General features: G+C 55.4%; 1 protein-coding gene and 1 non-coding gene across 4 annotated transcripts in view; one reads left to right on the top strand and one right to left on the bottom strand.

Moving 5' to 3' along the window:
- Positions 1-2,098: 2,098 nt before the first annotated feature.
- On the bottom strand, positions 2,099-2,205 carry LOC124516683 (U6 spliceosomal RNA). The gene has a single exon (XR_006963094.1). It is a non-coding gene; the product is annotated as a U6 spliceosomal RNA (small nuclear RNA).
- A 3,925-nt stretch (positions 2,206-6,130) lies between these two features.
- The window catches only part of LRP8 (LDL receptor related protein 8), a 76,352-nt gene continuing 56,009 nt past the window's right edge, over positions 6,131-26,473 (top strand). For all 3 annotated transcript variants that reach the window (XM_047085226.1, XM_047085227.1, XM_047085228.1), the window contains exons 1-2: positions 6,131-6,239; positions 7,014-7,133. In XM_047085226.1, the coding sequence (XP_046941182.1) occupies positions 6,131-6,239; positions 7,014-7,133 (229 nt within the window). The remainder of the gene's footprint in view (positions 6,240-7,013; positions 7,134-26,473) is intronic.

Raw genomic sequence — 26,473 nt, forward strand, 5'->3', positions numbered from 1 at the left:
AGAAGATGGCCGCCATGTTGTAAGAGCACTCAAGCAGTCCTGTGGAGAAATCCATGTGGTGAAAAACGGAGTCATACTGTCAAAGCCAACAAGAACATGCCAGCCATGTGAATGAGACAACCCAGACCCTCCAGCCCCAGTTAAACCTTCAGAAGGCCACAGCACCACTAACATTGTGACCCAACTAAGCTGCTTCCAAATTCCTGGCCCATAGACACTGTGAGAAATAATAAATATTGATTGTTGCTTTAAGTTTCTAAGTTTTGGTGTATTTTGTTATGCAGTCATAGATAACTAATATTATTAGGTAACATTGTCATCCCCATTTTATAGATAAGGACACTGAGGCACAGAGAGCTCAAATAACTTGCCCTGGGTCACACAGTTAGTAAGTGATTTAAACCCTAGCAGTTTGGACCTATATAAGTACACGTAATGAATGAGAATACCTTTTTTACAGGAATGAAGATATTCTGTCTAGCCAGAGAGAGTAAGAGGAAAAAATACAGAGAAAAGTGGCAAAGAGAAATTAGCAATTGGCTCACAGTACAGCGGGAAAGACTTGGGCTAGACTTCTGTAAACTGAAGGCCATGGACAGTGGGAGAGCTCTGCTGCCCTTACAGCTCAGCTGTGATTATCTCAGGTAATTGGTTTGTTACCCTGGCTGGGTGGGTGACATAGCCTTGGGTACCTGGGCATGGGAATCTGACCCCCCTGAGCAGCCCCACCAGGGGTTATTACCCTGCACTGTCACTGTCTGCCCCCAGACCAGAGATCCTCAAAGGCAGGGACTTAGTCTTGCTCATCTGTGCCTCACCTAGCACAAGTCCAGTCAAGGAAGTCTGGGGAGATATATGCAGAAAGCCTTTAGGCTCTGGTTGTGACCTTTCTGGATGAGGCTGGAAGGCTTCCCAGAGGAGGAAGCATTTGAGCTCAGGCTCAAAGGATGGAATAGAAGTCAGACAGTGCAAGAGTGTTCTAGGCAGAGGGCTGTCAAAAGCCTGAAGCTCCAGTTCTTGGGGGGCCAAGGTGAGGGAGTGGAGCTGCATCGGGTGAGCTGCTGGGCCCCAGCAGTTCTGGAGGCAGAACATGGAGGCTTGGGCAGGGCAGAGTGACGTGCTGACAGCAGGTGGAATGACATTTGTTTCTTTCTCGTGGCAAACTCACTGCGCTTGGGGTTGGGTTTGAGGGTTTTCTTCGGACACCCAAAAGCAGACACAGCCTGTACGCTTGCTTGAGTCATCCCAGGATGGAGAGAGAGGACAGGTGGGGACAAATCACCCAGGCAGCAAAAACTGTACCCCAGTGTCCATTTGGTGTCTGGTGTCTGTCAGGGGCTGGGCTTTCTCCAACTGCCCCCCCCCCCGGAATTAGCCAACTTACGTGCCCTGAAAACTTCCCAGTTCTGCCACCTGGGTTCAAATGTTGGCTCTATCATCTACTAGCTGTGTGACCTCTCCATTCCTTAATGTGCTCATCTGCAAAGTGGGATAAACACACAACCTGCCTCAGGGGGGATATTATAAGGACTAAATGAGTTAAAGCATTTATCTCTCTTTTTCTCAGCTTCCTCTTTTTCCATAACTTTATCTTCTAGTTCACCTATTCTCTCCTCTGCCTCTTCCATCCGAGCCGTGGTGGTTTGCATTTTGTTTTCCATTTCCTTTAAAGCGTTTTTCAGCTCCTCGTGACTGTTCCTTAGTCCCCTGATGTCTGTAGCAAGAGATTCTCTGCTGTCCTGTATGCTGTTTTCCAGCCCAGCGATTAATTTTATGACTATTATTCTAAATTCACTTTCTGTTATATTATTTAAATCCTTTTTGATCAGCTCATTAGCTGTTGTTATTTCCTGGAGATTCTTCTGAGGGGAATTCTTCCGCTTGGTCATTTTGGATAGTCCCTGGTGTGGTGAGGGCCTGCAGGGCACTTCCCCTGTGCTGTGGTGTATAACTGGAGTTGGTGGGCGGGGCCGCAGTCCGACCTGATGTCTGCCCCCAGCCCACCGCTGGGGCCACAGTCAGACTGGTGTGTGCCTTCTCTTCCCCTCTCCTAGGGGCGGGATTCACTGTGGGGTGGCGTGGCCCGTCTGGGCTACTTAAAAATATGGAACGCTTCACGAATTTGCGTGTCATCCTTGCGCAGGGGCCATGCTAATCTTCTCTGTATCGTTCCAATTTTAGTATATGTGCTGCCGAAGCGAGCACAAGGACTAAATGAGTTAAAGCATTTAAAGCACTTCGATGGTGCTTGCCCCCAGCAAGTGTACCGTAAGAATTAGCTGTTATCATTACTTGATATGGTTTACCTGTTAACCTTCTCGAGTATTTAAGCATCATTTATCAAACGCTAGTTGTGCGGCAGGCCTTGTACTTATCCTCTGAAAATAAGGATGAGTATGCATAGTCCTCCTGGGGGTACAGAAAACTTCAGCAAGGCAGAAACAAATATTGGTCAAATGTGCCCCATGCCAGAGACCCAGAAGTTCAGGAGAGTTGCTTCCTGTCCTCAGGGAGGTCACAGGCTGACTAGGGAGAGAGGGAAGTGGCCCAAGTTGGCTGTGGACTGAGGGGAGCCTAGAAAACCTCTGATGTGGGCTGTTGAGAAACAAGGAGCTGCCCATCTTGGCCACTGGATCTGGGTGAGACCGTATGAACAAAGATCTCCCTTGGGAGGGGAAGTCAGTGAATGCCTGGGCTCAATCTTTATTCTTTGAGTGTTGGGAAGTCACTGGGGGGTTTTGAAAAGGGAGTTGTGTTTGAATTATAGTAACATAAATAATGGTTAATATGCACCAACTGTATACTTCATCCTGTGAATACATAATCTCATCTAATATAATCCTCACAACCCTGTGAGATGAGTTCTGTCATCATTCCCATTTTAGAGGAAGACACTGAGCTACAGAGGTTAAGTGAGTTGCCCACGGTCACATAGCTAGGAAGGGAATGAACAGATTTAAACCCAGGCAGTCTAGGGGCGCCTGGGTGGCGCAGTCGGTTAAGCGTCCGACTTCAGCCAGGTCACGATCTCGCGGTCCGTGAGTTCGAGCCCCGCGTCGGGCTCTGGGCGGATGGCTCGGAGCCTGGAGCCTGTTTCCGATTCTGTGTCTCCCTCAGTCTCTGCCCCTCCCCCGTTCATGCTCTGTCTCTCTCTGTCCCAAAAATAAATAAAAACGTTGAAAAAAAAAATATTTTAAACCCAGGCAGTCTAACCCAGAGCCCATGCTCTTAACCTCTCTAACCTTGCTGCCTCTGAACTGCAATCCACACAATAATCTTAAAACTAGAATCTACCTTGGAAATTCCCCATCTCCCCCATTTCTCAGATGAGAAACTGAGGCTTAACGATGGGGACTGACTTTCTTTTTTTGTTTTGTTTTTTTTTTTTTTAACGTTTATTTATTCCTGAGACAGAGAGAGACAGAGCATGAACGGGGGAGGAGCAGAGAGAGAGGGAGACAGAATCAGAAGTAGGCTCCAGGCTCTGAGCCATCAGCCCAGAGCCCGACGCGGGGCTCAAACCCACGGACCGCGAGATCGTGACCTGAGCCCAAGTCGGACGCTTAACCAACTGAGCCACCCAGGCGCCCCCGGGACTGACTTTCTTAAGATCACAGAGTGGAGGAGGAGCCCCTGACTTGGAGAGGTCATTCTGGGCTACATGAGGGACTCCATCCTGGGCTCCATAGTCCCAGGCATCCTGTTGTCACAGCAGGCATCACCGTGCTTGGAATAAAACCCAAACTCCTTGCTGTGACCTACAAAGCCCTCATGTGATCAGAGCCTTCCTGACTCCCTCTGACCTCACCTGATGCACCCACCTTCTCCTCACCAGCAGGTTCCAGCCCTGTCATGCTGTTCCTTTTGCCAGGAATGCCCTTCCACCTGGTCTTCATGTTGTTGGGCATTTAGTCCATTTGGGCTGCCATAACAAAATACCATAGACTGGGTGGCTTATAAACAATAGAAATTCAAGTCTCACAGGTCTGGAGGCTGAATGTCCAAGATCAAGGCACAGAAAGATCAAGACACCGGCGGATTTGGTATCTGATGAGAGCCCACTCCCTAGTTCACAGATGACTGTCTTCTCACAGTGTCCTCACATGGCAGAAGGGCCCAGAGATCCCTCTGAGGCTTCTTTTATAAGGGCACTAATTCTATTCACGTTCTAATTGTCTCCCAAAAGACCCACCTCCAAATACCCTTGCACTGGACACTAAGTTTCAACATATGAATTTTGGAAGGACACACACATTCAATCTAGAGCATCCTTCTTGCCATTCAGGGAAATGTCACCTCCTCAGAGATGCCTTCTCTGTTTACCTGTTATTTCCCATCACTCTCACATCACCGTGTTTTATTTTTTTTCATAGTAGTTATGATGATCTGAAATGATCTTTTTTGTTTTCTTGCCTTTGTGTTTTCCTCTCCCAAGGAAGATGTAAGCTGCAGGAGAACAAAGAGAGACCTCCTCTATTTCTACACTGTATCCCTGGGCCTCAGATAATGCCGGGCACAGAGTAGGTGCTCCATACGTTTTTGTGGAAAGTGTGCATGTGTTTCATTGTGTGTTGATGGCCTGTCTCCCCACCAGTCAGGGACTTCACCAGGACTGGTACCATGTCTGATTCACCTTGTCGCCCCTAGGCCCAGGAAAGCGTTGGCACAGAGCAGGGCTGGGATACAGTTGTTAAATGACTGAATGAACAAAGGATAAAAGGGGTAATGGCAAGAGCACTTGCTGGGTTCTCTGGAGTCTGTGCCCCTCTCCTGTGAGGTGGCCACAGCCATTGCCAAGGGGCTGCCCCCTGTGGGAAGGAATATGGCTCAGTAATAGGGCTGCTGATGAGACAGTGGCTTCCAGGCCTGGGACTAACAGCTCCTGAAGCTCCCTCTTCTGCCCCTCTGTCATGGAGGAGAAGGGGCAGGGGGAGATGGAAGGGGGGGATTTCTACTGGGCCTAGACATCTGCCAGTCTGTCTCTTTTAGTGGCCAATGCCCTCAAACCTTATTTTCCAAAGAAGGTTGTGTGGGCTCGACCTCACTTACCAGCAGGCAGCTAAAATCTAGTTCCCAGTCTGTTCTCTGCACCCTGGCATGGGTGAGATGGGACTAGGACCCTCCAGAGACGGGGACTTCTCCTTCATACAGAGGGTGGACAGAGGCCCTGGGTGTGTGTCCCCTATAGGCAGGGATAACACATTCCTTTTGTGGAGCGCCACAGTCCCCTCCCTTGCCCATCATAGCAAAGAATTTGGTGTTGTCCCTGCAGGTCCCCCCGATTGCCCCTTTGCCTGGCACCATGGAGAATGCTGAAAAGGATGAATGCATAAAGTCCGTGTGCCAGACTGAAGCCACCTGCCTCACATCCTCAGCCACGGTCACATGAGCATGTAATATGCACAGAGGCACATGGGCACATTAACCGGTTCCACACATGCATCATATCTGGGTGGGAGCGGATGAGGCGTGCTTAGGTCCAGTCCAGCTCCCCCAGCTTCTCCTGATCTCACACGTCTTGGTATGGAGACCCTGACCCACCACCACCACCTCTGTCCCATGTGCACACTGCACAGGCCTGCGCACCAGGGAACATCATCTCCCATCCAGCCCAGGTTCACTCTTTCTTACTCACCCCTCAGCCTCCTATCTATCAGCCTGTCACCTCCTCCAGGCAGCCAGTGCTGCTTTCCCTGGCCTGTCTGCTACCTCTGGGGCAGGGGCCTCGCCCGGCTCATTCCAGCGTCTGCGGCTCCCACTCGCCAGCGGGCCCTCAGCAGGGTCACCGCGAGCCAGCCTAGGGAGGAGTGGACCAAGGACAGGAGGGAGGAGGGAGAGGCAGCGGCAGCGGGAGGAGCGTGGGGCGGAGGCGGCCGCGGGAGGGGGCGCGCGCGCCGGCGGCGGCCGCCCAGGGCCGGGGCCGCGCGCCCAGCCTGAGCCCGCCCCGCCGCCGAGCGTCACGGAACCTGCTTGAAATGCAGCCGAGGAGCCGGGGCGGGCGGCAGCGGCGGCGGCGGCGGCGGGGGCAGCGGCAGCCCCGGCGCCGCGGCAAGGACTCGGCGGGCTGAGGCGCGGCGGCGGCAGCCGCACGGGGTGCGCGGGGCGCGGCGGCCGGAGCCCGGGGCCCGCCATGGGCCGCCCCGAGCGGGGCGCGCTCCGGCCGCTGGCGCTGCTGCTGTTGCTGCTGCTGCAGCTCCAGCATCTCGCGGCGGCGGCAGATCTACAGCGCGGCGGCGAAGGTGCGTGAGGCTGGTCCCTGGCCGGGCTCTGAGCCGCCGGAGCCGCCAACAAAGCGCGGCCCGGGGACCGGGATGCGGGTTGCGCTGGGGCCCCGAGCCCGGGCCTGGGTGGGTTAGGCTTTTCGGGACCCAGTTATCCTTCAATTTGCCCTCGACCCCCTCCCCCGCGGCTCCCGGTGTTGTTGGCTCTGCCCTCTGGCACCTGCTCCTGGGGGATGGGCCCCGTGGGGGCCAGACGGGCCGGGAACTTTGCGGGTTAGGGGTGGTCATTGATGATTTTGGGTGGGCTGCGTGAATCTCGCCAGTGGGGTTTATTTGACACGCACGCCTCGCGGCGGCGGTGAGAGCTGAGCCGGGAGACTTCCCCGCTTGACAATGCGTTTCCGGCGACCCCTGCGCGCCGCGGAGAAAGAGGGGCTGCGTGCGAGGGGGATGTGCCCGCAGCGCCCAGTGCTTGCGTCGCGGCGTGTTCGGGGGCTCCCTGTGGGCCATGTCTGCGTAGATCTCTGGCTATGGGCCGTGAGTGCGAGTGAGTGTTCTAAATGGGGGGTATAGTCAAATCGTGTGACACGGACAGTGTGCTTGGCCTCGTCGTGCCACGGAGTAGCCCGCCATCCCGTTACCATTCCCCTCCTTCCGGATCGAGGGGGCCCGAGGCCTCCCGAGGTCGTTGGCTCCATCATCGCCCCCTCTCCTGCACCCCAGTAGACCCCTCCCCCCAGCCAGGACTGCGCTATCCGCCACCCTGCTCACGCCCCCATCTCCCCCGCGCAGGGCCGGTCAAAGAGTGCGAAGAAGACCAATTCCGGTGCCGGAATGAGCGCTGCATCCCCTCCGTGTGGAGGTGCGACGAGGACGACGACTGCTCGGACAACAGCGACGAGGACGACTGCCGTGAGTGGCCGGCGGGGGAGGAAGGCACCGGGGCGGGGGCGGGGGGCTCCTTGCTCAACGCACACGTGGCTGCAGCCGCCGCTGGGCCACCTGCGTGGATCTCACTACCAGGAAGCTGCCCAGGCGCCGCCTTCCTTAGGATTGGGTGGCCCTTGGCGACCCAGCGTGAGCTGGGCGTCCAGCGTGTCCTAATGGGGTCGGGGGCGGAGCCCCAGTCGGTGTGGCCCAGGAGGATGGCGCGCCACGCCCGGGTTGCTGGGCCGGAACGGGACCGTCCCTGTATGCGTCTAGCTTCCTGCGATCGGGTCCTCCTGGACTCCTGCGTCGGCCCCACGGAACGCACCGGTGTTTCAAAGTTCCAGGCAATTCCGGGCTTCGCCAGGCTCCTTTCCTTGCTGGTTTTTTGTGAATGAATGGGCTCCCCGGGGCCCCTGATTGGCTAGGCGAGGACCACCCCATAGGCCCCCGTGGCCGGAGCGGCCAATCGTGGAGCCGGAGGGTGTGCAGTTTTCTGGAGCCCAGGGTGCAGGGGCCCTGCCCCGGCCCCGCCCCGGCCACACCTCCGCGTGCATCTCTTGGGTTGCTAGAGCTGGCAAGGCCCGGGCGCTGGCTCCCGCTTCTTTTCTGCCTAGTCACGGTGGAGAGTTTTTTGTGCCACCCTGGGCTCTACTGCCAGCCCGGCTCGGGCATGAGTCATGGGGCAGACTAGGAAGGAGGGGGCCGGGAGGAACGGTTTGCTTCCTGGAGAGGGCCCGAGGATTGCGAGGCTGCGCGTGAACCCTCCGTGGTGGCCGTGTGCACATGGCGGGCCTTCTTTGCTGAGTGTGGTGTTTGTACACTTGGGCGCTACAGCTTTGCAAGTTCTTTCCTGGGGTGTTTGTGGGACAGAAGTGAGTTCACCGGCAGTTACCGTGAAGGAGTGTATTTCCAGGAACAGAAAAACAGGGCTCTTTAGAAACAGACGCAGGTGGTCATTATTCATCGTTACTGAATGCCTGCTCTGTGCCAGCACTGGGGCACTTTGGACAACAGGCCCACTCCTGCAGGCCAGGGAGGCCCATAGGCTCTGCAGGAGGGCAACAGGTGGACAGATCCACAGCACCACACAGTGGCAGGATGGGTAGAGGGACACCTGGACGGACACTGTGTTGAGTCCTTGAGGCTTTTGTGTTTGTTTGTTTGTTTGTTTGTTTGTTTGTTTTACTGTGGGTTTGCCAGTCAGCCTCTGGATTCATTCTCAGACCCAGCCCAGAGTTGGTTCTGTTTTGGCCCTTCCTGTCCTGTCTCCATCTCTTCACCTGACCACTCGGACTAATCGTTCTTGCCCTGTATTTGAACACCAGTTCTCTTCGTGTAATTGGAAGTAAGGAGACTAACATGTGCTGACCATTCATTAGCTGTGTGCCCGCACCGTGGTAAGTGCTTATCTTGCATACGCTCCTTTAATCTTCTGAACAGCCCTGTTTTACAGACTAAAGAAACTGAGGCACTGAGAGATTAAGTTGAGCTATTGAGCTGCTAAGTAAGAGCTTGAATTTAATTTTTAGCCCAGTCATAACCCTCACCATTTATTTCCCAGGGCTATTGAAACAATGAAAATGGTAGTGCTGGAGTAAAATATTGCAGTGAGTGTCCTCCCTGGGAGTTGTTCTGTGGTTCCCCTTAGAGCAGGAGTGCCGGGGATGAGGCAAGCAAAGGGAAACTGCGAGTCTGGGTTGGTTTTACCTTATCTCCCTGGCTCTGTACAACAACAGTCTTGTGCGGGTTTTTCTTGTCATCCCTGTTTGTAGAGATAGGGATGCTGTCTCAGAGAAGTTGAGTGATTTGCCCAAGGTCACACAGCTGAGAGTGACAGAACTTGGTCAGGATGTCCACGTGCCTCCTAGCTTAGGAGTACTGCCTGCTGCAGTGGGGAGTGTGGTGCAGAAGGACCCAAAAAGGTGACCCAGGAGCTGGAAAGCCATGCTCTGAATGTTGGGCCTGTTGTGAAACTCGGGGGAAGATGGAGGAGTGAAGTAATGGGTGGCCGGGTGACCCTAGATGGGACCAGGAGAGCTCTCACAGCCAATCTGGGCTTCTGCTTTTCTTCTGAGGTGGATGGAGTGGAGTCACAGGTGAAGAGTTAGTAAACATAAAAGCAAATGAGGTTGAGGGCTTGGAGTAGGAAGGGTGGGGGCTCTGTTGTTAGTATCAAGTATCAGTCCTTCCTGGCTTAGTTTTTCTGAGCGTGTTTCCTCATATGCCAAGTGGTGCATCATAGGTTATACGCGTGGAAAGTCTTCAGACGGGGTTGGTTGGCGGAAGGGAATGGATGAGTCTACACCTCCTTAGAAAGGGACTCCAGGAGCCATAAAGAGAAATCTTGAAGAGTGGAGACGGGGGCTTTGGGTGACTGTGTCGGGCTACGTGTTCAAAAATGGTCTTTCGTCATTCCTTGCTTCCTCATGTGGGGAGTTTCCCCCACTGTGGGCCGCCTGCCCAACCTGCATTTCCTTGAAGTACCCTCCCCTCAAGTCTGTTGGCTCCTCCCTGAGCAGTCTCTTTGCCTTATACCTGACCCCCTCTTTGTCACTCCAACCCTTCTATCCCGTGAGAGAGCCTGAGCCACCCTACCTCTGGACCTCTCTGGGCCTGCAAAATGGGTCTTGCCCTCTGTCAGTGAAGTCTGTGTGAGGCAGAATGAGTGCAAGCTCCCAACGGGGCCAGGATGCAGCCCGCGACTACCAATACCCTATGGAGGCTGGAGGGAGGAAGCTTTTACATTGAGGAGGCCAAGGAAGACTTCCTGGAGGAGGAGACAGCTAAGCCAGGCCTTGAAAGATGGTAACTAATATCATTCGCTCAAGGCTTACCATTTAAAAATAGGTGGTGCGGTCCCCATGTTGTGGAGGAGGAAACAAGAGTTCAGAGAGGTGAAACGACTGCCCCGCCCCGGAAAGTCACACAGCTCCTCAGGGTTAGAGCAAGAACTCAGACCAAGGCCTTCTAAGTCCTGATCTTCATCCACAGTGGGTGGGACTTGGCACTTACCGGAGACACTGGTAGAGCTGGGAGGATGGGGAAGTGAAGCGCTCATGGGGCTTCAGCTCCTAGCTCAGAAGAGCTTCAAAGCGGAGGAAAAGGCTGGAAGCCTGAGGACTATGCTCAAGGAAGCCCAGAGGCGGCCCAGGCAGGCAAAGTGAGGTGGGATCCCCGACTGTGGACCTGGGTCACGTAGGCCAGTTGGCTCCTTGGCCTCAGTTTCCTGTTGCTCTTTAGTGTCTGGGGACAGACAGGGGTTCTGGTCTCTGGCCAGCCCTTTGCTCCCGGAGTAACAGTAGCAATTGGCCCAGGCGTTGTGCCGAGATTCCACACGCGTCACCTCATTATCCTCGGTTCTGTAAAATGGGGCAAGTCTCTGAAGTACCTGCATTAGCCCCACTTTACAAAGGAACAGAGCAGTTAAGTAACTGGCCCATGGGTATTTGATGTTTAAGTGAAATTGCTGAGGTGTGAATGCAGGCCGCCAACTATGGCACCTGTGCTGCCCCAAGCACCAGCTGATGACCTCAGGCAGGACCTCCCAGATCTCCATTTCCTCCCTTGAGGTGACATCAAGCCTCCCCCCACCCCCTCCCTCATGCCCACAGCTCTGTGCTCCTCCTTGGGGCCGGGCTGCGTGTACAGGTAGACTGGTTTCGTGCTCAAATTCTTCCACCTTGTTCATGCTTCTTCAGCTTGCCCTTGTACTCCCAGCCCCCATCAGCCCTCCATCCTAGGTTTAATAAAAAATGGCCGCAGTGAGGTCTCCCATGGCTGAGAGTTCATTAGCTGGGCAAGGCCAGGCTGCAGGAGCACTGAGGCTTGCTGGGAAGCAGCCTTGTAAATAATTAAAGCTCGGCCACAGCTCCCAGCTGGGGCTTGCAGCCAGCATCTGGCCTTCAGAGGGCTGCCTGGCCTTGGCCCCGGTCTCACACCCCAGACCCTAGGCCCCACTTCATCCCCTTTTTGGATGGACTCATCAGAGAGACAGTATTACTCCCCTCTGAACTGCGACCTCCATGTGACCAGGCAACGCCACCATTCACAGCCTTCCTGAGGCTCCCACATACCCACAGGATAAAGTCAGCTCAGACCTCTCTGCATATGGCTCTCTGTGACTGGCTCCTGTTGCCACTCCCCTCCAGCCTCTTCCTTTGAGCCCGCAACATTGAGTTGTAGCTTCTCTCTCACTCTGGCCTTCCTGCTGCTTCTCACCTCCAGGCCTTTGTGCTTGTCATTTCCTCTGCCTGGGTCGCTCTTTCTGCTCCCTCACCTGGCTACCTTCTTATTGCCATCTTAGAAGATTCAGTGCGGGTGTCCCCTCCTCCAGGAAGCCCTCCCTGCTACCCTCTATTCCCAAGGCCAAGATACAGGAGTGAAGAGAGTGAGAAGGGACTTAGGGAGCCGTGTTGAAATCGTAACTCAGTGGGGCCCTAAATCAGACGCACAAAGTTTTCTATCCCAGCTGGGACCTTTGTTTGATAGGCCTTGGGGGTGACGATAGTCTCTCCTTCCCAAAGATATTCTGAGGATTGTGTGCCAATGAGGCAATGTGCCTGATGAGCAGCAGGTGTTCAATGAATGGTATTAGGTGTGATGGTTCTCGGAGGGAGGAGCTTCGCTGAGTCTCTAGGAACCTGACTGCTGGGGTCTCTGCAGGTCACCCAAGAGCCCCCTGCTTCCCCTGCCTCCATTTGCTTAGCCAGATGTCGGAAGGTTCCTGCACTGGGGATTGCCTCAGCCAGTGGGCTTCCCGGTAATGGTGGATGTGGTGCCAAGGCCATTTAAATGGACCTGGATGTGGCAGAAAGGTACCCAAGGAGGGGTGAGGGAAGAAATGAGCCAAACAGGCCTGATTGGTCTCAGTGGGTGAGTGGCCTGGGGCCCTGGGAGAGGCAGAGGATGGCTGCCCTCAGGCCCTGTGTTGGTCCTGAAGCTGGTTTCCGTCCTGTCTGGCCTGTATTCCTTTCCTCCTGGCTGTGCCTGCTAAAGGAAGGAAACCCTACAGCCCCCATAGCTCCGCCCAGCAGGCCCCAAGCTTCCCTGTCTTCTAGATCCAGGCTTGTGCCCCCAGGGCCAGCCCCTGTGAGCCTTGGGAGTGTTTGCTGAAGACTCTCCCTCAGGGTTTTTCCACAGGCCCTCCCTGGACAGAGTTGTGCTCTGTGAGCCCCTCCGCTTTCTCAAGACTGCAGCCCCCTCCCGCCCTCCACCCCCCAGGGGCAGTAGGCCTCAGGGTTGGTTGGCTCCACCCTCCCTAGTTGTCATTGGGCAGCTGGCTTGACAGTTTTTCCCACCCTGGGGAAATACCAGCAGCAGGTGAAGCCAGAGAGATGCCCCCTGGGGAGAGGATAGGGAGCAGGAGAGTATAGGACCGGATTGTACCCCCTCAAGCCATATAACCAAATGGAATCCAGCTCTCCTGGCTCCAGGGTTAGTAGTCAGAGCCCAGGGCCAGCTCTGCCCCCAGGAAGCCAGACCTGGGGCCCCACTTCTAAGCAGAGCTGGTAACACCTGCCCCCCCTTCCGAGATCTTGCATATCCAGATCACTGAGTCTTTGAAGGCCTGGTGGAGAGGCCACCCCTGGCCAGGTTGCCTTCCCTGACCCCTTGTCCTCCAGCTCTCCTGTTCCTGAGCTCCTACAACATGTCCTTGTTCTTCCCTCAGTCTCAGATCCTCCTCTACATTGTCTGTTCTGCCACCCTCATGCTGGGCACTAGGGATTCTGAAAGAAGGAGTTCCTTAGAGGGAATTACACACAACAGACTTTGGCCACTTAACCCACGCCTGGCACTGCGTTGGGCAATTTGCATTCGTTAGCTTTGCTACTCACAAGCCTGTGAGGGCTATTTTCTTATTATTCCCATTTTAAAGATGGTGAAACTGAGGCCCAAAGAGAAGTGACTTGGCAACGTCATGAGGCTGAAGTGGTGGAGCCAGGATTTGATTCGAGTCCGTCTGCTCTGGAGCCTGGACGCTTCCTCAGACTCTTCCTCTCCCCAGGACTCTTCTGCTCTTGTGGGGGTGAGAGAGCCTGGGGCTCAGAGGATGTAGAGGAAGTGGGTTAGTAGCAGCGATGTCCCAGGCTGCAGGTTTCTAGCCTGGCAGGGACTCTTCTCTGGAGACCGCCCATGGAGCATGAACCATACGGTGCTCCTTGTGCAGCCTTCCACAGGTGTGACCCTCCACAGTTTCCAAGGCCTCTCTTGGCCATTGCCTGTGAGGTGGAGATTACTGTTCCACCTGTACGGATAGGGAAACTGAGGACCTGGCAAATTGCCACTGATACAGGTGCATTGCTCTATGAGTGGTAAGATGTTTCCTCCAGGAAAGTTCAAGAGCCCAAGTCATCAGGACCATCCATTGAGACATCAGAGTGTGGTCTTCATTTCTCTGAACCTCCCACGCAAGTCCCTGATCCTAGGTCTTTGCACGTACTTCCCTGATGACCACCCATCCCTCAACACCTAGCTCATGGCCACCTCCGTGAAGCCTTCCCCAGCTTTTTAACCTCTTCTGTGTCTGGATGCTCATGGCTTTGTGCACCCTTGTCATAGCCCCTCATAGGAAGTCCAGGTTACTAGGGAGTGTCTGAGCAATTTGAGGTGACACACAGGGTCTGGCACAGGGGAAGTGTTTGGAGGATGGCATGTGAATGAATGAACATGATCGAGGAAACGTCACCTACTTTTGAGGGTGAAAAGCTGATACTGGTCAGATGGGGGGCCCTTGAGGACCAGGAAGGGAGCTGGGTCACTTGAAGCCCAGAGAGTGCCGGTGGCTTATTGGCAGTCACACGGGGCCTGGCCTGCCTCCTTGCGTGTGCGTGTGGGCTTCTTAGTGCCCACCCTGCAGATTTGAGTGCTTTTCCAGTCCTAGGCTTCGGAAACTGAAACCAAAGCCCTGGTGTCCAGAAATCGGCCCTAGATGTCATCAGGGACCCATTCTCAGAACCAGGGTGACCTCACTCCCTGGGCTGGACTTGAATCGAGACAGCCATGCTCCCCCCTCCCCCTGCCACCCCTGCCCTCTCTCTTCCCTGCTGGATCAGGGAACAAGGTGTTCTCAGGATGAGGGCTGGGCACAGGCTTCTGCACAAGAAGCGGCTAGGGGCTCCCACCCTGGGCCTTACCTGCCCCTGAATTGCTCATCTAAAATCATGTTAATTATAATAGGAGTTAATGAGTGTGCTTGCTGCTGAGGACTTTCTCATGCAAGACCTCCCACAGCCAGTACTGTAAAGGATCATCACTGCACTTCACAAAGGAAAGAGCTGAGGCTGCAGGAGATGAGGTCACTTGCTCCGGGCAGCCCGGCTGGTCAGTGGCAGGACTGGGCCACGCCTGTCCGGCTGCAGTCTATCACAAGTGAAAGGAAGCCATATGCGCTCACACATCCCAGTCACAACAGCAAGGGTGGCCCGGGGGGCCTTGCTTCCTTCCCACGCACCCCAGGCATCCCGCTTGCCAGCCCCTACCAGTGGGTATACTGGCTCCCTCCTGAGCGGCTCTGGCCCCCAGGTGCCCTCAAGCATGAGCTGGGCCCCTGAGCGGCAATTTTAATCCCTAGCCATGATTGTCTGGCACCTCTCATAAGCTGCTGAATGTCACAGACCCCAGGAATAGCCCCTCAGCCCGAGTGGTTCAGGAAGGGGCCCTGACTGTGAGTTCTTCACCTGCTGCACCCGGTGTGACCTCTGTGTCCCTGGCAGGGCCCAGCCCAGATGCCCACAAGCTAGTCGCTTTGGGAGTATAGAGCCCAGCACACATCAGGCACCTCAGGATGCCCTGTGGTGACTGGGAGAGTCCCCCAGGAGAGGCAGGGATGTGAGGCTCCCAGTTCCTGTGACCACTCATGCCCTCTACATGTAACCTGCCCCTTGGAACATGGCAGAACAGACACCCCAAAGCCTCTCTGGGAACTACCAGTCTGGGTCTGTGGGAATGGTCATGTGGCCAACATCCTCCCCTGGTCACTGACCTTGAGGTGCCACAAGGAACTTTATCCCAGACACTCTGGAGACTATTTCTTTCTTTTTTAAAAAACTTTGTTTTTTTAACGTTTCTTCATTTTTGATTGACAGAGAGAGACCGAGCACAAACAGGAGGGGCAGAGAGAGAGGGAGAGACAGAATCTGAGGCAGGCTCCAGGCTCTGAGCTGTCAGCACACAGCCCAACGTGGGGCTCAAACTCAAGAACCGTGAGATCACTATCCGAGCCAAAGTCAGACACTCAACCGACTGAGCCACCCAAGCGTCCCCCAACTCAGTTGATTTTATTTATTTTTCCAATGGAAATTACTTTGATTATATAAAAGTAATTTTCTACTTGTAATTTCAAGAAAAACACAAGCAATACAGAGAAGCAAAAAGAAGAAGGTGACGGTCAGCCTCGGTTATACCGTCACGTGAGCAGCATCTCCTCCTAGAGGATTTTCTCTGCTTGTGAGCGGGTGTGCATGAACACTCGTATTTTTTTCTTTTAACAAAAATGAGGCTATGTTAATGCTAATTGTTTTCTCCCCACGTCAAGCATGACTTTCTTTGTCAATAACAGTAGAGTCATATCATTGTTTCCCAGGGCTAGTCAGTCATCCAATGCAGGAATCTTCCATAACTTAACTATACAGTCTCCTATTGATAGACGTGTGTTTAGTTGCTTCTGTTTTTTGTCCTGTTGTCCACAGCCCTGGGATACGCATCCTTGTACTGTATACCTTTGTGCCTTCGTCCTTAAGATGAATTCTTAGGAAAGACATTGCCGAGCACATCCATTTCCGTCCTTACCATGGTGCTTTCTCGAGGTGACGCTTTCCCACCTCACTGCCACACCCCTAAATCCCCACAGCCCTTCCAGGCCAGGCAGGCGGCCCGCAGGACCTCCTTGAGCACAGGGCCCCCTGATCTCCGCCCCGTGGGTCAGACAAAGTAGCCAGATCTGGGCCACGCAAAGCAAAGCAAGGAGAAAGGACAACCATGTTCTGGCCTCAAGGACTCCCCACCCCCACCAAAGAAAACAAAAGGGAACAAAACCAGTCTTCATTCTTCTCCAGATATTTGTAGAATCCATTCCCACATCATTGTAATCGTTGTTCTGTATCGGCCTGTAACTTGCTGAGTAACCCTGGGCCAGTGTCTCTCCCTCTCTGAACTTATTTCCCCTCACCCATTGTTCCTTGCTCCACCTGCCCTGCAACCAGCAGTCTGAGCAGACTCCTCCTCCCTGGAGCTGGCTCAGGGCCCATCCTGGCCTGGGGGTGGGGGACCTCTGGCGTTCGAGCTCCTTACTGCCTGGGAAGGGTTAGTAGGAGCATTGCTGGCTTGGTGGGTGGATTCTGGGCAGGCAGACAGAGGGTAGTGGACTTCGTAGGATCTCCTTCCAGAACTCAGCCCCGAGGCCCAGGTTCCTCGGGCCACTTTCCCTTCTGCCTTTTTTTCCTGTGCCCATGATTGTGCTGGGTATAGTGGCGGAATGGACAAAAACAGACCCACGAGCCCCGTGACTAGCTGGGGTCCCTGGTGCGGGTCTTCTATTCTGAGCTTTAGATCCTCGGTCTGTGAAACAGGATAATAAGCCCACGTCTCAGAGGTGTGCGGGCTGATGTCCTGCTCAGAACCTGGCCCTGAAATTGAGCATCCCTGTTCCCCTTCCCTAGCCTGTGATCCCTGCCGAGGGAATGGCCAAGCAGAGGGACTGTCAGCAGTTTCCCTCCTCGTCCAGCAAGGACACAAGAGGGGCAGCTCCTGGAATGGTAGCGGGAGAGATGTAGGTCAACTGGCCAGTTGGGAGAACTCGGCTGCCTGGAAGTGTTGCAGCTTCTTGGATTGGGAGGGTCTGGAGGAACCCAGCCACTCTGCTCCCATCTGCTTTGGGGGCCCCAGGGCGACTGCTTCTGGCATGGTCTGAGGGAGCTGGCCAAGCAGAGGGGCCCAGGAGAACTGGTTAACTAGCGAGCCTGGCATGGTTAGTTATCCAGAGAGGGCCTGAGTTCACCGACAAGGCCAGGTTAACATCAGAGAGTTGGCAGCTGATGAGAGGCAGGAAGGCCCCGTCAGGGCCAGGTTAAGCTGCTCGAGTGAATAGCTGGAGGCCAAGGGTGGGCTTTCCTGGTGGCCCGAATCCAGGGACATTCAGGCCAGCGCTTGTCCCTCCCTCCTTTACTTCCTGGACCCCGAACTGCCACCTGCTGCCCCTATCAGCCATAGAGCCCTCTCTCAGCCATGTGCACCAACACACGTGTGTATAGGTGTGTGTGCTCCAGGAGGGGGTGTGCACTGGGCGGGAGGTGACCCTTCTGGATATACGAAGCCTGCGGGGTCAGGGTGACGTTCTTCCTCCCACGCCCGCCAAGACAGCGGAGCCAAGCCAAGGCCAAAGTCCCCCACTGGGTGTTTGTGGCAGAGAATTATTTGTAGCTGGATAGGCGCCAGCAGTCTCTGTTCCCAGCCTGCCCCCTGCCACGCCACAGCAGCCTCTCCCCGCTAAGCCCCAGCCTGCAGCCCTCCGTCTGGCCCCCACCTACCCCCACCCCGAAGGCTGAGGTTGATATAAACTCTGACCCAGATGCCAGGCCCACCTCTGCCCCACCCCAGCTCCTACCTTGCCGAGTGACATTGGCAGGTCCCTGCCTCTCTTGGGGTCTCTGCTCATTAGGAGTAGGGCATCCCTCTCAGACCCAATTCTCTGGGTATCTTTTGCTTTCCCCTAAGAGCCAGGTTGTTCACAGGAGCTGGAGTCTGTCATGGCCAAGCCCACGGTGTGGGGGTCGCAAGGAGCTGCCCCTTCCTGAGGCCCCGGAGTTCCAGAGCAGGGGCTGTGACATCCAACCCCTCCCACAGGGAACGTGGCCTGAACCATAGAAAACATACTACAGCCACTTAGGAGTTTCTGTCTGTTTTCCTGCTGAGTGTGGCTGGACTGATTCTTTAATACCTGTGAGCTAGACAGAACAGACTTCATATCAGCTACATGGGTGATGGTCTCCTCTCCCCTTCCCCTTCCCTGCCTGCCACAGCCGCCTGCTTCTCAAGGATGTGGGAACAAGCATGCCTCCTGACCCAGTGTCAGCCAGACCTGGGTTTCCCCTGTAGTTCTTCCACATCCTGGTTGGGGGCCCTGGTGCAGGCCCCTTGAACCTGAACCTCAGACTTCTGTACAGTGAGCAGTAAGTAGTCCCTGGCCTTTGCACAGCACCTGAAACCTCACTGGGTCCCACAGAGCCAGGAACTGGGCCGCACCACAGCACAGGGGTCTGCCAGCCTGTGTGGTTACAGTTCCTGTTCTCTTTGCCACCTCCTCTCTCAGACCCTCAGACTCCCCCTCCCTGGCCTTTGGCCTTGCCCACGCTTGCAGATTCTGTCCTGGGAGCGGAGGACTCCGTCAGTCAACTGAACCCTGTTGAGAGCCAGTCCCCCCAGGCTCTCAGTGCCACCACACCAGGAACCAGGGAGCCTCTCCTTGTCACTGACTTGCTGAGTGATCTGGGCAAGTCTCTGCCCTTCCCTGGGCCTCAGTCTCCCCATCTGTACTGGGAGAGTGTTAGGGTTGGATCTGGAGTTTGAGTTCCTGTGGGCAGCTTGTGAAATTCAGATTCCCTGGCGTGGCCCAGGCCTAACCAAGACCTCTGCATGCTGTGCAACTAGGTGGGAGCCACGGATGTGAAGACTCCTCAGGCCCTCCTACCTCTGATGGCTCCTGCGTGCGTGCGTTGTGTCATCCGTGAGAGGCTCCACTGTGACACAGATAAGAGCAGGGCCTTGAGCCAGGCGGCCTGGGGGCGAGTCCGTACTTCACTTCTTCCTAGCTGGGGGACCCCGGGCAAGTTACTTCACCTCTGTGAGCCCTCGTGTCATCTGTAAAATGGAGCCATCCATCCCTACCCCACAGGGTGGTTGGAGGACTGTGTGAGTTAATTTAGGGAGAACACGAAGAGTGGTCAGTGCTCTCAGTTCAAGACTTGCTAGGTTTATGTTGACCTCCTGCTCTGAGCTCCCGTCCTGTGCCGGGCTGCTGCGCTGTCGTATGGAATGGGAGGAGCCAGGGAGCCCCCCAAAAAGGCTCCTTTGTCCCCGCTTCTTCCCGGTGGCCCCAGGCCAGAACTTACTGTCCTAATTTAATTAGGAAGAGTCCTTCCAGGGACTTCATTAGGAAATGAGTCCAGAGCCTCAGAGACCTCTGGGAGGGGTGGGGCGCAGGAGGAGGCTGCGTTGTGTCTGACCCTGCCCAGCCCTTGGCCCTGTGCTCCAGATGTGCCCAGGAAGATAAGCGTGCTTGGTCTGTTAGCAGGGAGGGTGCAGACCCAAGACATGGAGCATGGGCAGCCAGGGCCTCCATTCTCTGTCCCCTGCCCAGCTCCAGCTGCACCACCTCCGCTCCAGGTAGGGGTAGAGGAGGTTGAGAGGTTTCTCTGGTTCTGTTCTGCCCACTGCTGGTACCCGCTGTCTCCAGCCTGGCACAGAGCAGGCCTTGGTGAATGTATGTTCGGTGAATGAATGAGTGAGCTGTGGCTCCTGGGGCTAGACCTGCAGCCTCATTTGGCCCAAGGAGCCTTCCCACCCCATGTCGATGCAGGGATTCCCTCAGCAGCCCTGGAGGTTGGAGTGGGGGATGTCCAACTTCTGCCTGAATACCTCCGGGGACAGGGAGCACACTAATTTGACCAGATAGCTTCTTCTGTTCCTGGATAGCTCTTCCTGTTAGAAAATCTATCTTCCTTTTCAATAAGACAAGCCCTGCCGCCTGTGATCAGCTCTATTTCTGAGGCCTCTGCTCCAAGAGACTGCCTCACCCCTTCACCCCCCAAGCCTCTCAGCATCCCTTCCCAGCTGTGACAGCTGACATGTTATGAGACCTGAGGTAAGGCCCATTCCCCTCTTGGGACACTGCTTCTTGGTGCCTGGCAGGCTGCACGCTCTTGGGCTCTGTAAGTGCTGGCCACCTCCTGTGACTGTGACCTGCTTCCCAGGGAAGTGGAGAGTGAAGACAGGTGTGCCATGCCTAGATGTAAAGTGCCATCTCTACAGACATCTTGGTCTCCTAGTTAGCAGGGCAGCAGTTCCCAGACCCCACAGTGACCTGCAACCCAGCCCATAAGCACTCCGGGCTATGGTGGGCCTCTTCTGCCCCTGGAACTAGTTCACAGCGTGGACACCACTCCAGCCTCGGTTAGGAACCTAGGGGTCAGCACCACCCCTGTCCCCTCACTGCTAAGGGTCGCTAAGTCCTTAGATTCCTCCCCTGCCCTGCCAGTCCAGGGCCTTTCCCCATCCCACTGCGCTATCCCTAGACCAGTACAGCAGTGACAACCTAAATCTGTTCTTCCCCTCCAAACTGTTCTCTGCTCAGCAGCCAAATGCTGTCAGGCATGCAGGGCTTTGTCCCGTCCTTGCTCAGCATCCTACAGTGACGTCTACCACCCAGAGGATCAAGTCTGCTTGACTGACATTCAGGGCCCTTTAAGACATGCACCTGGCTTCTCTGCAGCCCCAGACCTCACCATCTACTTGCCCCCCAAATGCCATGACTCTGTGCTCCAGCAGTACTCAGAATGAGGAGCAATATCACAGAGCATCGTACTCTTATATATAGTTCCCTCTGCCTGGAAGGTTCTCTGCTTGTCCAACTGCTCTTTACCTCAAGAGTCACTGATTCCAGGGACATTTTCCCTCCAGCCCCAGGTGGGTCTGGGCCTCCTCTGGGCTGTCCATCCCTGTGTTTCTGTCTGTCCTTGCCACTCTGCACCGGGATGGTCTGATTAAGAGTCTGGTTGACACCAGACCACAGGCCTCAGGGGGATGGGGCAGGGGGACCTGGCCAGAGCCGGAGGAGGAGGAGAGAAGGGAAGAAGAAGGCATGGGGTGCTCTCTGGCTTTGCATATGCCCAGTGCCCCTGCCAGCTGTTTGTACCCCTCACGTTGTATGTGTGGGGCATCGGTGTTTCTGAGAGTCTGAGCTCCAGTGTTCACCAAAGGGGTGTTCTGTGCCAGTACCCTGCCAGGACCCGGGAGGATCTGTAGATGGAAAGCAGGCCCTGTCTTCTGAATGTTGGCTGCCTAACTCAATGTGTGACCTCAAGTAATCAGCTTCACTTCTCTGAGCCTCAAGTTACTTTGGCTGTGAAAGGCGCAGAGGGCCCAAGACACTTCCCCTTTCTCTCAGGCACATCTGTGCTGTGGCTGGGGTCAGATATGGCCCTGCAGGGCCCTGAGACTGTGGCTAGACCAGAACTTCCTTTCTGGAAGGAACAATTCCACAAACATTTGGCCCCTGGGGACTTCATGGGGTAGGAGTGGTCATGGGTTTGCTCTCTTTTTAGGGGAAATACCCATGCCTGCATTTGCCCAGCAGTTGGAAGCTGCCAAGAGCTTACTCCCGTCCAGGGTGATGGTTTGCTCACCAGCGTCCTGGTTTTACAACTAAAAGCCCCAAGCTACCCGCACCCTGTGAACCCCCTCCAGGTCTGCGGCAGGGCGGCCCCATTGCTTGCGGGTTCTGCTGCCAGTTGGGCGGGGCTCACTTGAGATCAAGGAAAAGGCTAAGTGTTCCCATGTTTGGGGAGGACTGGAGGAGAAAGAGAGCCCCCTTGGAAGGTCTGGAGGAGCTGGGGCATCCTGGATGGGGTGCTGGTGTGAACAGGGCCGGGTGGCACGACCATTGTTCTGTTCCTGACTCTAACATAGCTTTGTGACTGCTCTCTCTGAACCTGTCTCCCCAGCTCTTCCTCGCTTACGTCACAGTAGTATGGTGAGGATCGTTACCTTGATGACCCTGACTTGCCTTCCTGCTGTCATTTATATTCTTCAAGGCATTTTCCCATTTTTTTTTTTTATGTCCCATTCTGGCCTCCCTACTCCCAAGATGAGCATTCCCACATTAAATAGGAAGAAGCTGGGGACACCAAACACTTGCACAAGGCTCTACAGTTTACAAAGCCCTTTCCACGTGTTGCCTCGGGGCTCCTAGTGTCCCCTGGGAGGTGGGCCTGGCAGGATTTACTGCACCAGTTGTACAGTTGGAGACGCCTAGCCCACAACCCCACAGGATGAAGGGCTGAAAAGAAGTGAGTGGCCATGCTGTGTGGGGGTCACTGGCTGGACGGTCCTCTCCCCTCCCACTCCCACTTTGTCAATGTCTTCATCAATAGGAAAAGATGGAGACAGATGGAAGGGAAAGGAAGACACAGGGAGGAGGGGGAAAGAGGAAGGCCATGGGGTTCGGGGGTAGGGGGAGAGCGCTGGGGAGGCAGGGGGAGGGGGAGGGGTCCAAACAGAGCCGCTGCTTCCTCTTGTGGTTCTCACAGTCTGTCTGCACCAATTCCTGACAGATGGAGGGAAGGGGAGAGCTAGTGCCAAGAGGCTGTCACCGCAGGCGGGCAGAGCTGGGGGAGAGGGTGCTTTGTGGCCAGGGTTTGTATGGGGAGGGGGCAGCAGCTGGTGGTCTGGCTGCTGGCTCCTTGGAACCCGCTCCCCGGGAACCATGGTGGTAGGGGGGCATGGATGCTGCTGGGCAGGAAAATAGGCAATGGGATGAGCCTGTCACCTGCCTGGGACTGATCATGCCCTTGCTCCTGCCCAAGCAGAGTCAGCCACTCCTCCCTTCTCCATACCCTGTGCCGCAGGGCCCTCCCCCCAAGGACACCTCTTACCCACCCCTCACTGGGTGTCGGGCTGGGCGGGTGCTCTGGGGGCTGGGGCTGAGCTGTGGTCAGTGTGGACCAGGGCAAGGAGAACATGGGCACCTGGATGCCTTTGGGATTCTGGGGCCATGGGGGGCTCAGAGCAGGTGGGGTCCAGCCTCACATCTGCAGGACCAGAGCTCAGCCCCTCTTTGAGCTGCCCAGGGGTTTCCCAAGGCTTCTTCATGGCAAAAGACCTTTTGGTTTTCCTCTAGGCTCTGACGGGATGGGCAGGCCTGCTCCGGGATCGGTTCGGCACCTTCAGCATCCCTTTTTGGAATGTGGGTTTCTCCAGGCAGCATTAGGTCTCATGCTCTCTTTTCTAACACCCCCCCCCCCCCACCTCCAGCCAATGCCCAACACAGGGCCCAGGACAGAGGCAGGGTCTAGTGAATGCTTGTTAAATGAATAGATGGATCCTCTGCTTGCATACCTCCTGGGCTGGAAACCTCCTCATACAGCAATTCTTTCTATTTCCAGAAACAAAGTTCTTTCTGATTCTGTCCTGAGAGGCCTCACGGGTCCCAGTTCTGTTACAGGGGCCATACAGAGCCCCCTTGATGATCCTGCTGCTTAGAGCAGTCTTGTAGACCAGAGACACCCCCAAGCCCACCTAGCTCCTCATTGGCACCGGACAGAGCTGGGTCTCCACTGCACTAATCTCTGGGTTATCAGTAATCACATCTATCATTTATTGACCTTTACTTAGTGCCAGGTGGTATCTCATTGGATCCTCACATCAGCCCCTTAAGATAGGTCGTGTTTTATCCCCCGTCTTACAGAGGAGAGAAATGAGGCAGAAGACAGTGAGTGGCTTCCTCAAGGTCATGTGGCTGATGTGTGAGTCAGGAGGTGAGGGGTGGCTGGGTGGGCCAGGAAGACCTCCCGGAGCAGGATGTTGTGGCAGAGTTTAGGGATATGTGGGGCTTGGCAGGGCTGAGGAGGGGTCACACTCTGGAGGCAGATCTGCCCCTGGCCCAGCCTCCATCCCTGCCTTCCTCCCCATAATATTCACAATCAGATCCTTAACACTGAAACTTCAACTGGCCAGTACTTCAGGAGAGACGTGGGTTCCCGAGACCCAGAGCCCATCCCCACCTGGAGACCAGGCTGGAGCCTAAAGATCTTACCATGGCCCTTCCTGGTCAGTGACCTGGGATGCGTGTGGGGTCATGGCCAGCACCCTGGAAGGCAGGGTAGTGGATGGGAGCTGGCTTCCTGCTGGTCCTTAAAGTTGGTTCTGGTCGAAGTGTCCTCCCCATTAATATTAATAATGGCAATCATTAATGATAAATTATGGTGTGTTCACCTTGTGCCAGACCGCAGCCGGGTGCCCTGGGGGAAAGCCAAGAGTAGACTGTGGTACCAATCCCGAGAGAGGGTGGGTACCTTCCACTGCATTTATCTCTTTCCAGAGCCTGTCACAGGTTGGGCACTCAGGGGGCAGCTTAATAAATCTTCGCGGTTGAGAAACAGGTACGTGGGCCCCTCTGGTGGGACACACTCCTCCCCTTTTTCCATCATTCATAGATTGATTCCACAAACATGGCTGCCGGGCCCTGTGCCCCCTGCCCCCCCCCCCCCCCCCGGCATGGCCTCTGTGGCCTGCACTTGCCCCTCACCTTGGCTCTTTGGATCCTCAGTTGCTCTCCAGGGAGTGTAGTGGGTGGCTATGGTCCCCTCATTCCTGTTGACTATCTGTGTGACCTCGGGCAGATCACTGCCCCTCTCAGATTGCTGCCCAAAGCTGGCCTTGGGTTCTTCATTTGTACAGTGGGGTTATAGCAATCCTTTGCTCAAAGGACTGTGGGAAGATTAGATGAGATGATGAGCACGTTCGCTCTCACGCTCAGGATGGGATGGCGGGAATGAAGATCCCAGAACACCTCTGTTCTCTACGAGTGACCTCATGAATCCCCCGAGACCCCTGGCCCTCTGCTAACAGAGGGGTGGGGTGAGTCAGCATGTGAGTGGCAAATTCGAGCCCTGGCCGCTCAGACTCTGAGGCCCATGCCACTGCGCCAGGCAGGGACGAAGGACTTAGCCTGAAAGCTCCTTTGGAATTGGAATCGCAGAGGCTCCTGGCTTCCTGTGCTGATCTCCTGCAAGCCTCCAGCCCCCAGCTCCCAAATCCCTCCTAATCCTGGGAAAGAGGCAGCCCCCTTCCGCCCCCATCAGGTCCGTCAGCAGCTCCCAGAACCCTCCCTGGGCCTGTCACCTCCCACATGGTCCCAGAAGCGGCAAGCGAGGGCCTGGGCTGCGAGGGTGGGGGATTTCCGACTAGGGTTGAGATCTGTCACAACATTAATGTTAATTAAGCCTCGTTAATTCAGTTCTCTGCTTACGCAGAGCTCCTGACAGCAAATTATTCATAAGTGAAGTGGTAAATTTATTGCTGCGTTTTCCCAAACACTCAGCAGCAAAGAATGTGCCCCTGGGAAAGTCAGAGGAAAGGCCTGGGGACGCGCGCTGTATGGCTTCTGCCAGCCTGAACCACCTGGGCCTTGTAGCCCAGAGAAGCCAGGGCTCACTGGGAGAGGATGGACTCTGGGCCAATCAGAGAAGGCTACTGGAGATGTAGCGAGCACCCCATCCCTGGAGGCATGTAAGCAGGAGGGCAGGGAACATTGCATGTCCCTCTGGACCTGCCCATCATCTCCACCTCATCCATCTCACACCACAGACTGTGGTGGCTCTGTGTTTTGTTTCCTCCCATAGAGCCTTGAAGTCACACAGTAGGGCCCCTAAAGAGTGAATTCGGGTCTGGATGTGAGCCCCAGAACTGTAGTGCAATTTGACAGCAGCCCAGTATCCTCCACAGGGACCAGCTCCCCGTCTGCTGAGGCCAGACAGCCCTGCCAGGAGGCCGTGAAGGGGTGTCTCCCTATCCTGGGTTGTGGGGCACTCTTGGAACCAGGATCAGGCCCACGTCTGGGCAGATGGCTCTTGAGCCCAACCCCCCTTTCTAGGCTAGGTTATCAACCCTCAAGGTAAGGGCATAGCCTCTCCTGAGTTTAGTGGGAGCCTCTCCCACTCCCTGGCCCCACAGTCCCTCCCCCTATGCCCTGCTTCCCTCCTTGGCTTTGCACTGTGCCCTGCCTGGGACATTGGAACAAACCCAGACTCCGTGTACCTAGAATTTTTTTAAATTAATTAGAGCATTAAATGGTAGCCCTGTGGGAGAATCCCACCATCTGGCTGTCACGAGAGAGGCAGGAAAATCTATGCATATTTGTCTGTACTGTGCGAATGTGATACTAAGCCACCTGCGCATGTGTGGGTATGTGGTCCGTGTGCTGTGGAACGTGCACCGTGTGGCTTGTGCGTCCGAGTATATTTGGCATGCGGGGCACATCTGAGCATGCAAGTGGGCCGTGTGTGCCTCTGTGTGCATGTGTGTTCGTGTGCAAGAACACACGCTGTGGACATGCACCGAGGGTCAGCACGCCTGCCTGAACGCACTGCAGGCCTAGCTTTTGGGGGCATGGGTCAAGCTGAGCTGGGTACAGAGAGGGGGCAGCCTCTCGACCCCTCCTGGCTGAGGTGGTGATCACAGACAGCTACGCTGTGCACAGGTGGGAGGAGGGTAGGTTTGGCAAGTGCACAGCTGGCCTGCAGAGGGCAGGCAGGGAGGGATTCCTGTCTCAT

This window comes from Lynx rufus, unplaced genomic scaffold (assembly GCF_022079265.1).
Source record: "Lynx rufus isolate CCGP_SWC_20201006 ecotype Redwood Valley unplaced genomic scaffold, mLynRuf1.p SCAF_2, whole genome shotgun sequence".
Lineage (NCBI taxonomy): Eukaryota > Metazoa > Chordata > Mammalia > Carnivora > Felidae > Lynx > Lynx rufus.